The sequence below is a fragment of the Phaseolus vulgaris genome, chromosome 7 (genome assembly GCF_000499845.2).
Source record: "Phaseolus vulgaris cultivar G19833 chromosome 7, P. vulgaris v2.0, whole genome shotgun sequence".
Lineage (NCBI taxonomy): Eukaryota > Viridiplantae > Streptophyta > Magnoliopsida > Fabales > Fabaceae > Phaseolus > Phaseolus vulgaris.
In genome coordinates, this window is record NC_023753.2 from 1,497,561 (window position 1) to 1,510,819 (window position 13,259).

Sequence of the window (13,259 nt, forward strand, 5' to 3'; positions counted from 1 at the left end):
TCAACCCTGACACTTGCGAACTATAATCATACTAACTTGAGCGTCAACGTATATTTGCAAGTATTTCCCATCACTGATCATAATCCGAGAATAGAAGGACTAAAGTACTAAGAAACCGATTAAGGGGAAGAAACACTCGTGGAGTAATCTAACCTTTTAATAATAGAAAGTGTACTTGTATAGGGCTTATGGAATACCTATAATCAGCTGATAATTGAATCTTCTCCTTTAGTCACACTTTTCTCTCTCTTTTTTTCGTGTTCAGTCTTCATCTCTCGGTTAAGAGTACACAGAAGGTTCTCCGAGACGATCAGTTCCCAATATTTTAAGTGTTGTTAATATATTATTACGACGTACATTATTATTGTATAACATGTTTGTTTATAAGGTTTGTAACGAGGTCTCTCATTGATGAGTCATATTTATTGTGTATCATAACTTAAATGAAATTAACTTAATTGTGATATATCTTATTAATTTACTATGATATATTAATTATGGTCGATCAGACAACTCCTGATACAGGATAATATGGTTCATCTCGATATAGGAAGCAAAATATTTTTTTTTAACCAAAACATTCAAAATGAGTTGAAAGGAGTAACTAATTTAGAAATAAAGTAACTTATAAAAATATAGAAGGAAACTTAGGTTTATAATGATTTAATTTGGTAGAATTTAATTTGAGATTGAGATTTTGTGTTGACCTGATTTGGTTATTTAGAAATATAGAAGCACGCCATGCATGTGGAAAGTTGGTGGCATTGCACAAGACAATGAATGTGTCATGTGTTGTTGCTCGTGGTACACGAGGATGCTACAAAACTAAATACAAAGGAAGGTGTTGCGCGTGGTACAAACTTTCCTTAAAATAAAATTATTGTACTGTAAAAGAAAAACACAACTCATTTTGAATTAAAATTATGTTTGATAAGTTGGGGAAAATAAATAAGGGAAAAAGAATTTTAAAAGGAAATAAATAAATGAAAATGGATCAGTTTTGTCAATAATTATTTTTAGATGAAAAATGTCATCAATTTGAATATGATAGGAATTACTGTAGGTAAATATTTCTTTGAAATTATAACTAGTATTAATTCTTTTGCACTAAAATACTTTTATTAATATTACAGTTTAATTAATAACCATTAATATTGCAAGTTAATAAAATAAAGTCCACAGATCATAATATTTATTAAGGATGATTATATTTTCTCATCTACCAAATGAACTTGACAACTCAGAATAATAATATTTTAATTATATTTATTTTATTTTCAATTTAAAATTCTAATATATATATATTATTAAAGTGAAATTTAAAGTAGGTTTATTTTTTGAGACGTGAAAGTATTATTTTTGAATTATTAATATCTACAAATAAATTACTAAAATATAAAAAAATTGCTAAAAAATCTCGTTACTTATAGTATATCACGGATAGACAGAAAGATTTTAAAATATAGAATACAGAAAAATAAATCTATATATTGACAAAAAAAAAATTTATGTGTTTACAAGTTTCAATTTTTTTAGCATAAAAATATTTCTTGTCCTAATCTCTGTCTTATTTCTATACTCATAATAAAAATTTATATAATAAATTTAAGTTTTTAAAATAATAATGTATTTATTTTTTTAAAATTGTATTAGAGTCGTGCTAAAATTATTAGAGATTCAATAAATATTTTTTAAATTAAACATTTCACCGATACATATATCCTAAAAATATCGATATTAATATCGATATTTGATATGTGTATTTCATTCGGACACAATAGCACGTGACTTATTCGCCGTCATTAAGAGCAAATACACAAGTACTACTTACTAACTAATTACAATTAGTGATGGCTTTGTGAAAAATGAAGTGTAATTATTAAATACCGGTGAAGTTGTTGAGAGAAGAGAAGAAGCATGCATTTATTTATGAATGAGAATGAAAATGGAATGAATGAGTAAAATCGATGCAGTGTTAATGATCCATGCATTGCCTTTGGTTTCGGTTTCGTTTTCATGCTATATAACACCGCTTTCTGCTTCCAATCATTCTCTCTGTATTTCAATTCCGCATTCACAATCTCAGATCTCTCTCTTTTCTTCCTTTTAAACCTAATCGTTTCTTCCCTTTCTTGTTCCCTTCACTTTCCCGCTGTTTTCTGCGCCATTTGAATTTTCCGGAAAACGTTCACTGATCGATTGCAATGGCGAGTGAGTCGCAAAATTGGGTGGTGATGGTGACTGCGCAGACACCAACCAACATTGCTGTTATCAAGTATTGGGGGAAAAGAGACGAAACCCTGATCTTACCGGTTAACGATAGTATCAGTGTCACTCTCGATCCTGCTCACCTCTGCACCACCACCACTGTTGCTGTTAGTCCCACTTTCCAGCAGGATCGCATGTGGCTCAATGGCAAGGTAGATTTTTATTTTTCTGCTGTCTTGTTCATGTTTTTTTTTTCTTTTGTCTGTTTTTTGTGGGTTGTTGGGAATTGAATCAACGTTTTCGTGCGTATCTGTTGGGGATTGGTTTTTGTTAGAAACAGAAGCGGAGTTATTATGTCTTCAGGCTGGTGAAGAAGTCATGCAGGCGATTACGCTTCAAAAGCATCTAGAGTGAATCTTTGATAAATTTGGAGGGAAAGAAAAGGAATAAATCAACTAGATCAAATGAATTAAACTTGTTCTTGAGTTAATTTTTTCGCATGAGCTGATTTTAAGTTAGGTAGATTGTTGATTTGTTTACTTTTCTTAAATCGTTTAATTTTCTTCTAAAAAATGGCGCAGGCAGGATTTGTGTTGAAATGGCCCCAACCCACAGTGCCTCGAGTTTTCTTTCTCTCTGGTTGGGGCACTTTTTTTTATACATGGAACTTAAAGGAAGTTAATTTTTTTGTTGAAAAGTTTACACAAGAGTCTTCGTCATTGTGCAATTTGACCGCGTTGTTTTGAATCTCTTTGTGCCATTCCGTTCTGGCACTTGCACAAAGGGTAACTGCTTATATGTAGATTTGTTTCTCCATAATGTTTAGTCGTTGGAAAGGTGGACAAGTAAAAAATGAAAAGGGATAAAAAAGAGGAGGCCTTCTGGCATGCCTAGATGATGACATAGAAATTTCTTATTATACTTCTTTTTGTTTTTTGATTCATGGAATTTGATTATGCTGGTTAGTGTAGGAGATTTCTCTTTCGGGGGGCAGGTTCCAGAACTGTTTAAGGGAGATTCGCAGTCGGGCTTGTGATGTAGAGGATGAGAAAAAGGGTATCAAGATCAGAAAGGAGGATTGGAGCAAATTGCATGTCCACATTGCTTCATACAATAATTTCCCTACTGCGGCAGGGCTGGCTTCATCAGCTGCGGGTTTTGCCTGCCTTGGTAATGCACACGTTAATCTTGATTATTTATTTGTGCTTTCTTTCATTCACCAGTTGTGACAATTGACTGGATTGCTTTGTGGCCACTGGCCAGGATTTGGACAGTCTTCCATTTGCTCCCTAGTTCTAACAAGACTTCTTTTGCCTTCTATACTTTAAAATGATCAGCTTTCCATAATTTGAACTTAACGCTGGTTGCTTGAGTCAGTCTATCAAATCTGGTAGTGACTGGTTGGCTGCTTTAGCTGGTTTAAGATCTAAATCAAACAGGGCATTGGTTATTCCAGAGTAAATATGGCAAGTACGGTGATAAATAAACTCACTAGGAAAACAAATTTTTGTCGGTACTGATACGATAAAATTCCCTGTGGATACTGGACTTTGATAACAATTAGCTTGAAGTGTGTTTTATTATTGATTCAATATTCTGCCATGGAGAATGATTTTCCTGTTCAAACCGGCTTATTTCATGAAGTATGTTTTATTCCTTAGAATTGGACTCATAGAGGACCAGCGTCATTCTTTATTCAATAATATTTTGAATTTTGCATCTCACTATATATTCTATGGATTTATGTGTAGATATTCAAATTTCATTTTGTTCTGCCTACTACAATCTTGATCTAATTTGCATGCTTTCTTATTGGAAATAGCAAGGTTCTCGGTGCTTGTTAATTTTATATTAGGCATAATATAAATTACCACCCGTTATAATGATTTTGTTTTCTATTTTCAGCTTATGCCCTCGGGAAGCTAATGAATGTCAAAGAAGATGAAAGCCAGCTATCTGCTATTGCAAGGTCTTTCTTTTATTTATGGGTTCTAGTTTGTAAGCTGTTACGGATTTGTTTGGACAGTTTGAATTGTAGTAACATGTTGCCCTTTTGAAAATTGTCATTTATGCGCAGACAAGGATCAGGTAGTGCTTGTCGCAGCTTATTTGGGGGATTTGTGAAGTGGGTGATGGGAAAAGTAAGTTTATTTGTTTTCTAATTTATATTTTGATACAGTACCATGTTATCTGAGAATCAATTTCTAATTTTTACCTTTTGACATTTATAGGAGGATAATGGAAGTGATAGTCTCGCAGTTCAACTTGCTGATGAAAAGCACTGGGATGATCTTGTTATTGTAATTGCTGTGGTATGACACTTTTTGTCTTTATTTATTAAGTGAATGAGTTTGCTGTTGAGTTTTGACTTAATATTTCATTAAAAATGGTTTGTTGTGGTCAATGTAAAGCCCATAGGTTTCTAGTTTTCATTTCTTTCTTTCAAGCTGTCGCAGTCAGTTCATTTTGTCTATTTATTTTGCTAAATGTGACTTCACTTTGGTATCGACTTTTTTTACTAAAGGTGGTGCTTCTTATTCATTTAATGTTCTTATTTATCCTACAGAAACACTTTTGTTATGATTTCTCAGTTTGCCAACCTGATAATAATCATATTATCAGTTGGATATGTGTTTTCTTCAGATCATAGAACTCCATATACTTGAAATTTTACTTGTTTTTACCCCGTCAATGAACTCTAAACTTTGTTTGTCCATATCATTTATGATTAAGTTTTTGCAACACCGGTGTAAGTTAAGTTTTTGAATTTTATATGGCTGCTTTCACTTTTTAATTTTCTCAATTGAGTTTTTCATTATTTATGAAGCAGAATTGTTTAAAATGCTTCATTATTATTTGATATCATATCGTTTTTTTGCAAAATTTTCTTTGTATTATTAATGTATCCTACATATATCTATTATTGAATTGTAAGTATACTAAATTTAGATCTTGATTTTGTTTTTTAGTATGTCTATGCCATGTTATTCTTTTTGTAAATGACATGTTTCCAATTCATCTTGGCACTATGTACACTGTATCATCTCATATCCCATACTTTACTCAATATTCATCTTGCTATCTATTTCTAGGTTAGTTCACGGCAGAAGGAAACAAGTAGCACCTCTGGAATGCGTGAGAGTGTTGAAACAAGTTTACTTTTACAACACAGGGCAAAGGTACTACATCCCTGTGTACAAGTTTTGCATCTCTAACCATGTATATGGTTATTTTACTGCTCTTGTTTTTATTACAATGAAGTTATTTCTCTTGTGTGGGTGTTGTTTCAATACAGCTTCAAAGAATCTAATTTGTACATGTAGAAATGACTCACGGCCTTCCTTTAAGGTCTTTTTAGCTCATTTCAACAAGTTTTGTGGAGAAGCTTAACAAATAAAATGTATCAACTTATTTCAATAAGCTTTGGTAGTCATACTTACGAATAAGCTCTTGCTGAATAAGTGCTTAATTGAGTTATTTACCCAAATACTCTTATATGACACTAAAGAAAGGGAATTTCCTTGGGCTTTTTCCTAGCACCTTGACATTATGGGCTTTTAATTACTAAATCAGGGAAAAAATTGTTATTCTGATGCATTTTGTCCTCCCTAAGAAATTTACTTCAACCTACTTACCATTGTTAACCGTGGAATTTATTTTCCACTGTTATGCTGTCAATTTCAATGTTTGAATGCAAACACTAGTTATTGATTATTGCTTGAAAGTTTGTGGGGCTGTTCCTTGCCCTTTGTAATATAATAAGTAAATAACTATCTCACTGATTTAGTTTGGACAATTTTTTTATTTGTCATTTTCTCATTTGGATTCAATAGGAAATTGTGCCAAAGAGGATACTGCAAATGGAAGAAGCCATTAAAAATCGTGATTTTGCATCTTTCTCACAATTGGCCTGTGCTGATAGCAACCAGTTTCATGCAGTCTGCCTGGATACATCCCCCCCTATATTTTACATGAATGATACATCCCACAGGTAGTTTCTTATACTCACAAGATGTGGTTATTAATATAATGTCGATTTAATTGAGTTACAAGTATGGAATGGTTCTTTCCTAATTTATTATTGATGGTACATTTTTTCATCAGAATAATCAGCATAGCTGAAAAATGGAACCGTTCAGAAGAAGCTCCCCAGGTTTGAATTACTTTATGGGTCTTATTATTGTCATATGTAGCACAGTTTTTAAAATTATTTTCAAGTTCAAACTTAGGGACCGATCTTTTCTTTCTGTAAGTAGGCCGTATTACAGTCATAACATATATACTTTGAAAAGGATATATCCCCCAAGTTTCATTAATAGCTGAATAATCTGAGAAATATTATTATTATTGTTGTTGTTCTTGTTATTATTATTACTATTTTTAAGAGAGCCTAGCAGCATATAAATAATAACCAAACTTGTTTTCTTAAGCATGTTTTTTTCTTTATATGAAAGAATTATTTGAGATGAGAGAAAAAAATAACTACATTATTAGTTAATGCGAGTGCAGAAGGCTATCGTCTCTTTGCTTGTGAGAGATAAGAACTTCCTTGTATAACTGTGAGCTGAGCACCAGATGGAAGCCATTAAGACAAATCCCATCATAAGGCTTCAAGATATGGGCATTTCACTCCTGAATTTTTTTTAAAGAACTAAACAATTTAGTTTATGGGAGTGCTGAAATATGGCCTACTTGTTTTACAAAGCTTTTGAAATGGCTTACTCGATCAAATTTCTGATCATGCTTCAAAACACCAGTGTTCTTGACTTCTTCGGAGGTTCCTTTCTTGCTTTTCATCTTTACTTGCAAGGAAACAAATGGAAAGAGAACTACTTCCTATCTCCAATTTTGTGTACTCTGGCACACGTAAACAAACAAATTTATACAGGTCTGTATATTTCTATTTAAATATTTATGTAGTTTTGACTTGCAGGTTGCTTATACATTTGATGCTGGGCCAAATGCTGTTCTAATTGCACGTGACAGGAAAGCTGCTACACTTTTGGTTCAGAGGCTGCTTTATTACTTCCCTCCGAATTCAGATGACCTCGACAGGTGCCTTTTAACTTTTTCAAGTTGCATGCATACTATTCTTTAGTTTTGTCAATCTCTTGAATTTCTTAGTTACCTGCAAAACACTCTCCCTTCAGTTACATTATTGGTGACAAGTCAATTGCAAAAGATGCTGGGATCAACGGAATACAGGATGTAGAAGCTTTGCCACCTCCTCCAGAAATTAAAGATAACATTCCATCACAAAAATACAGGGGGGATATCAGTTACTTCATATGTACCAGACCTGGAAGGGGACCTGTTTTGCTTTCTGATAGCAGTCTAGCACTTCTTAACGATGAAACTGGCCTTCCCAAGTAAGTTTATGGGACGTATTCTCCTGGTTGATCTATTCTTCGTTGGACTAGCAGCAGGCTTTATGAGCCCAAAACATTTTGACCGGAGGACCCTTTCAAGGAAGCCCCTGCACCCATGGCATGATGATTCACAGTTTGTTTATTTAGGTATTCCTAGTTCCTGTTTTCATAGTATCTGTAATTCTTATTTCAGATCTAGTTAGGCTATTTTGATGAAGAAAAATAAGTCTCTTTCCGTTTCTGTATTGAGCAAAGCACCTTCAATTCACTTGAGCGTGTAAGCTAAACTTGATAGTTTTTATGCGATCAATTTCCCTATTATGCTATATTTATTCCATCGTACCATATTGTTCAAGCCTACACACAAGTAACCTTGCACCCAAACACAACCTGTATTGCGCAAGTACTCGAGTTGCTTTTATTTATCACTTGGTTGAGTCCTTTTATCAAACACCGTCATAATTCTTGCTGCTTAGTGCACCTCTCTGCATAACACAAAACATGTCCAATCTGTTACGTTTTCTATTTTCCCTCTCGGAAGCAGTCAACACTGCAACACTTTGAATGTCCTGGTGCTGACACGACTTGGGCTCTGGCCCACTCAGTTCAACTTGGGTCTGGGTTAACTTGACTTTGGATTGGGCTGACTCTGCTCGACTTGAGCCCGGACAGACTCAACTTGAACCTGGACTGACTTGACTTGACGTGGGTTCGGGCCGACTTAGGTCAACACGGGTCCAAATTGATTTGTCTCAACCTGGGTTTGGTCCAAGTCAAAATCCAATATATCCAATATAAATAATTCAAAAATGTATTCAATCTATATTTAATTCATATCCAATTAAATGGATTGTACTTAAAATCTAAAAATATGGATTTAGATTTGAGAAAAATCTATGGATTTAGGTAATTATGAATTGGATTTGACAATTTGACTATGAAACTTATTTCCTTCTCCAACATAAATTGACCAGTGAGTTAGATACTTAGATAATCTTCTTCTTTTTAACACTAAATAAAAAAAATTACAAAAAAAAATCATTTGAAAATAGTCAAGTCTTTATAAACAATTCAGTTTCTTTTATACAATACACTCCAGTAATATCAATTTAGTTTCATTCAAATACAATTGAGAGATATCAAAACGACATACAAAATGGCAACAGTGAACTGTGTAACCTGTCTTTGGTATGGTTGAATAAAAATCTCCATTGATTTGATGCTGTTCCAAGTCGAAATGTGGTTCTATGGTTAAAGCGCTTCCAATACGGTCGTAGAAGTTAGTCTTCATTTATAATATAATGTCTGTTTTAATAATCATATTCCTATCAATGCCTTCATGCACGTTTAGGATTGGATCTATACTCGTAGATTAGACTAATAAAGTGTAATGGCCCTATGCATGGATCATTAACCTCATTTCATAAAAAGTTCAAATAATATCAATCAGTGGCAACAATCCTTAAATCGTTTACCACTGCCACTTCAAATTATGAATCTATTAATCAAAAGGAAGTTATGGGCATGAGTCAAATATACTATTTGCAGAATGCTCTAAATATCAATATAATCATTAGAGAAGTAAAAAGGTAATGAGCAATTATGGTGAAAAGAAGAAAAGTGGTAGAGATATGAATTACCCCAATGGTCCACACCACCGGAAGTCATGCCTTGACGAAACACTTTTTTTCAACACAAGGCCCTTCTAAATTCCAGAGGCCTTCCCTCCTTTAGACCACTCACATTGTGTTTCCATGGCAAAACTAAAGCTTCTTCTGCTACCCTTTCTCTTCTATACCAACCTCCTATGTTTCTTCCACTGCACATTATCACTGATCAATCCCCAGGATGATCTCAGCTGGATTGCCATGGAAAGTGAAGACATTAACATGGTGCAGACCCGGAGAGATTCTTGGAAAAAATGTGACTTTTCTGTAGGAAAATGGGTTTTTGATCAATCATACCCCCTCTATGATTCCAACTGTCCCTACCTCAGCACTGCAGTTACTTGTCAAAAGAATGGAAGGCCAGATTCTGACTATGAGAAATGGAAGTGGAAGCCAAATGGTTGTTCTATCCCAAGGTGTTTTTACAGTACCTAAACTTAGTCAATTTTTCACAATGCCAACAGATTTTCACCATTATTTTATATGCATGCATGATCCATATAATTTTTCCTTGTTTGCTATAGACAATAGTTACTAATGCTCAAAATTCAGTTGGAAAATGAATTTGGCCAATTTACTTGCAACTATAGAGCTTAGGCAGTTATTAGTTAGTAAATCAATTCTACTCTTGGCCAAAGTTGTATATAAATTTTGCTTCTTGACGACACCTTCAGGTTTGATGCACTGGGGTTTCTTGGTAAAATGAGAAGCAAGAGAATAATGCTGGTGGGTGATTCCATAATGAGAAACCAGTGGGAATCTCTTGTTTGCTTGGTTCAACAAGTTATTCCAACTGATCGGAAAAAGGTCACCTATAATGGTCCTTCAATGGCTTTCCATGCTATGGTAGGAGATCAATCAAACAATGGGGCTTATTCTTCTTTTCCTTTTGAAAATGACTGACCCCATATTATTGTTCACTTTGCAGGATTTTGAGACATCAATTGAGTTCTTCTGGGCACCATTGTTGGTAGAACTGAAGAAAGAGTCTAACAACAAGAGAATTCTACATTTGGATTTGATTGAAGATAATGCAAGGTATTGGAGGGGAGTTGATATTCTTGTATTTGATTCAGCTCACTGGTGGACTCACTCTGGTCAAACAAGCTCGTAAGAAAGCTTTTTCATTCTCAAGTCTTTTCCTACACAATTTAAATTTTTAAGTAGTCCTTGGCCATGCACCAAAGGATATATACCTAACCTATTTACCAGCTTCACATAGTAATGGATTCAGTCTTGATGAATATCAGGTGGGATTATTACATGGAGGGAAATAGTATCATCACAAACATGAATCCTATGGTTGCCTATCAGAAAGGACTCAGTACATGGGCAAGATGGGTGGATCTTAATTTGAATCCTAGAAAAACCAGAATCATTTTTCGAAGTATGTCACCCAGGCACAACAGGTACAATCTAATTTTTATTGCCTAATTAAAACAAACTCTTTGGGATTTGGCTCTTCTATAATAAGCATAGATAGAGTGTACAATCTCAATTGCTGCTGAGAAAATCAACTATTGCTATTCAAATACATGCATGTAATTTCAGCCATAAATTTTCAGATCAATGATTGAATTGCTCGCTTTAGAGGCTCAGGATGTATAATTTTCTTACTACACTCAGCTACTCTTGTTCCATATGTTTACATGTAGGCAAAATGGTTGGAAATGCTATAAGCAGAGGCAGCCTGTACAATTTTTCAGCCACCTACATGTTCCTGAACCTCTGGTAGTGCTGCAAGGAGTAATAAAGAGAATGAGATTTCCAGTATATCTGCAAGATATTACAACGATGACTGCTTTCAGAAGAGACGGCCATCCTTCAGTGTATAGCAAGGCAGTGAATGAAGAGAGGCAGAAAGCAGGCACAGGTCTTTCCTCTGATTGCAGCCATTGGTGCCTCCCTGGGGTGCCAGACATTTGGAATGAGATGCTAAGTGCTTTGCTCTAAACCATGACATTTGGTTGTATGTTTTTCATTATCAATGTTATCTGATGGATAACACTATACCTGAATTTGTATTTCTGATTTCCACAGGACATCCAAATTACCCTTTAGTTTTATAATTTTAAGTGGAGATTACTGAAGTAAGGAAAATGCCTATGTATGTTATGTATTAGTAATACTTGTGTTGATGCAAAACCAACCCATCTTCTTAGTAGATAAACAGTCTTAAAATTTAGACTTCATTGCATTTTTATTGCTATGTTAGTGTTTTAATTATGTAGCTTTATTTCATATGTTAATTGACATCCAATCTTTTTAGGAAATGTTTCTATTGGAGATTCTATGTCTTCTAGACATATGATCTAATATGTAATTGGTTATACTCTATTCGAGATTCCAAATATTCTAGAGATTCTATGTCTTCTAGACGTATGATCTAATATGTAATTGGTTATACTCTATTCGAGATTCAAAGTATTCTAGACATGTGATATGTAATTGTTAGTAAAACTAGTATTATTGAATATTATTGAAGGTTGAGTTAAACTTAAATTCAATTTTCTTATTATAATATCAAAACATATCCTAATGAAAGCACTTTTGCTCCATTGAGATTTTAAAGGTTAGATTTCAAACTTATTTTAAAAAATTATAAAATTTAAACAAAGTGGGAGAAAACCTTAAAATAGAATATTACAAACTAAATGGATAAAATTCTTTAATTTTATTTATATGAAGAGTATTTTATTTGTCCTCCTTTTGAAGGTGCTTGACACCTATAGTCATGACCTGTTTGGTTCCACAATAAAAAATAGTATAACACTTAAGCGCACATGAGAGAAAGCAAATCAAAATGGTAGTAAAAAAGGTGCAACAACCAAACGGGGGAAGGAGAATAATTAAGAAATGAGCTTTTGAAGAAGTTATAGCTTCTTTGAAATGATGCTGCTGCTTAAAAACACCCTGCCATAAGCAAAACGTAGAAGAATGGGAAAGTAAAGAGTAAAGACACAAATAAGAAACATGTCCTCAAACGTGTATAATTGAACCAAATGTCAATGATTGTGCTGACTTTAAAATATGTACTGAAAAAAAAGCAAGAAGTTGGAAATAAAGTACCAATCAGTTCAAACTCTTCTTAATCTCCATCCTTAACTGAAGGGAAGTGACTTTTCAAAACGGAAGCACTTTTACACTTAATTATGGTAGCTCTAAAATCAGCCCTTGAAGTAAAAAGGGTTGATTTATCAAAATAATTAACTATTAATCAATCCAATGACTTTCTGTTGATGGAATACTTACCAAAATAACAACTATCAGCCACATTCTGCCACAGGTAGGTATAAAATATTAAATTTTCCACTTGGCATGTGTGAATCTTAAATCCTCACTGAAATATTTCATGTTCAGTATTTCTATTTGAATCCTAGTATTCATAAACGAAAAAAACATTTTAAATAGAAGAAAACCTCTTCATCAACTTGGAAAGCTCCTTGGAACTCAGTCCAAAAGCCTTCTCCAAAAGCTCCTCCTTTATGTCAGAACCAAAAACTGCATTAGGAATTCTCATCAGGCCAGTGTCAAAACTTCCCAAAATGGTAACAGGGCCATCTCCAACATTCATTTGAAAGTGCAGTAGGCCTCTTGGGGAACACCATGACCTCTCCTTAACACTCTGGCAAAAAACCTTGTTATTGGTGTCAACAAATCCTGAATAAATCTTTCCTCTGTTGCTCTTAGATGGAAGTGTGGCACATTGACACCACCAACACCAAAATCTGCTCTAAAAATGACACTCCAAGAGTGTTCAAACCCGGAAACACATTTGAATTCACTGCCATGGAAGAAAAGCCAGTTTGCTTGAAGTTCCCAGGTAATTTATGCCAGAAATAGGTGAAATCTTCCACTGTTGTTGTGGATGAGTTCTTGCAAGTTAAGCTGTTCTCTGCTGATTTGGCTATGCAAAAGTCCAAGACTCGATCAGGAGCAGAAGCCAGAACATCAATGATGAAGTAATTTTTTTTATATTTTACTTTTTGAACATTAAATATTTATTTGTATATTA

General features: G+C 33.9%; 2 protein-coding genes and 1 pseudogene across 2 annotated transcripts; 2 read left to right on the forward strand and 1 right to left on the reverse strand.

Annotated features, from left to right (window-relative positions):
• Positions 1-1,782: 1,782 nt before the first annotated feature.
• On the forward strand, positions 1,783-7,903 carry LOC137830705 (diphosphomevalonate decarboxylase 2). The gene is made up of 10 exons (XM_068638184.1): positions 1,783-2,420; positions 3,180-3,378; positions 4,114-4,177; positions 4,286-4,349; positions 4,440-4,520; positions 5,301-5,387; positions 6,042-6,199; positions 6,313-6,361; positions 7,142-7,263; positions 7,359-7,903. Exons 1-10 carry the CDS (start codon positions 2,205-2,207, stop codon positions 7,579-7,581), a joined length of 1,263 nt encoding a protein of 420 aa, XP_068494285.1. The 5' UTR covers positions 1,783-2,204; the 3' UTR covers positions 7,582-7,903.
• Positions 7,904-9,241: 1,338 nt separating this feature from the next.
• Positions 9,242-11,436, forward strand: LOC137830707 (protein trichome birefringence-like 36). The gene is made up of 5 exons (XM_068638187.1): positions 9,242-9,660; positions 9,919-10,090; positions 10,173-10,354; positions 10,495-10,653; positions 10,900-11,436. The coding sequence occupies exons 1-5, from the start codon at positions 9,332-9,334 to the stop codon at positions 11,195-11,197; spliced, it is 1,140 nt and encodes a 379-aa protein (XP_068494288.1). The 5' UTR covers positions 9,242-9,331; the 3' UTR covers positions 11,198-11,436.
• Positions 11,437-12,499: 1,063 nt separating this feature from the next.
• Positions 12,500-13,239, reverse strand: LOC137827950 (germin-like protein subfamily 3 member 2; annotated as a pseudogene).
• Between the last annotated feature and the right edge of the window lie 20 nt (positions 13,240-13,259).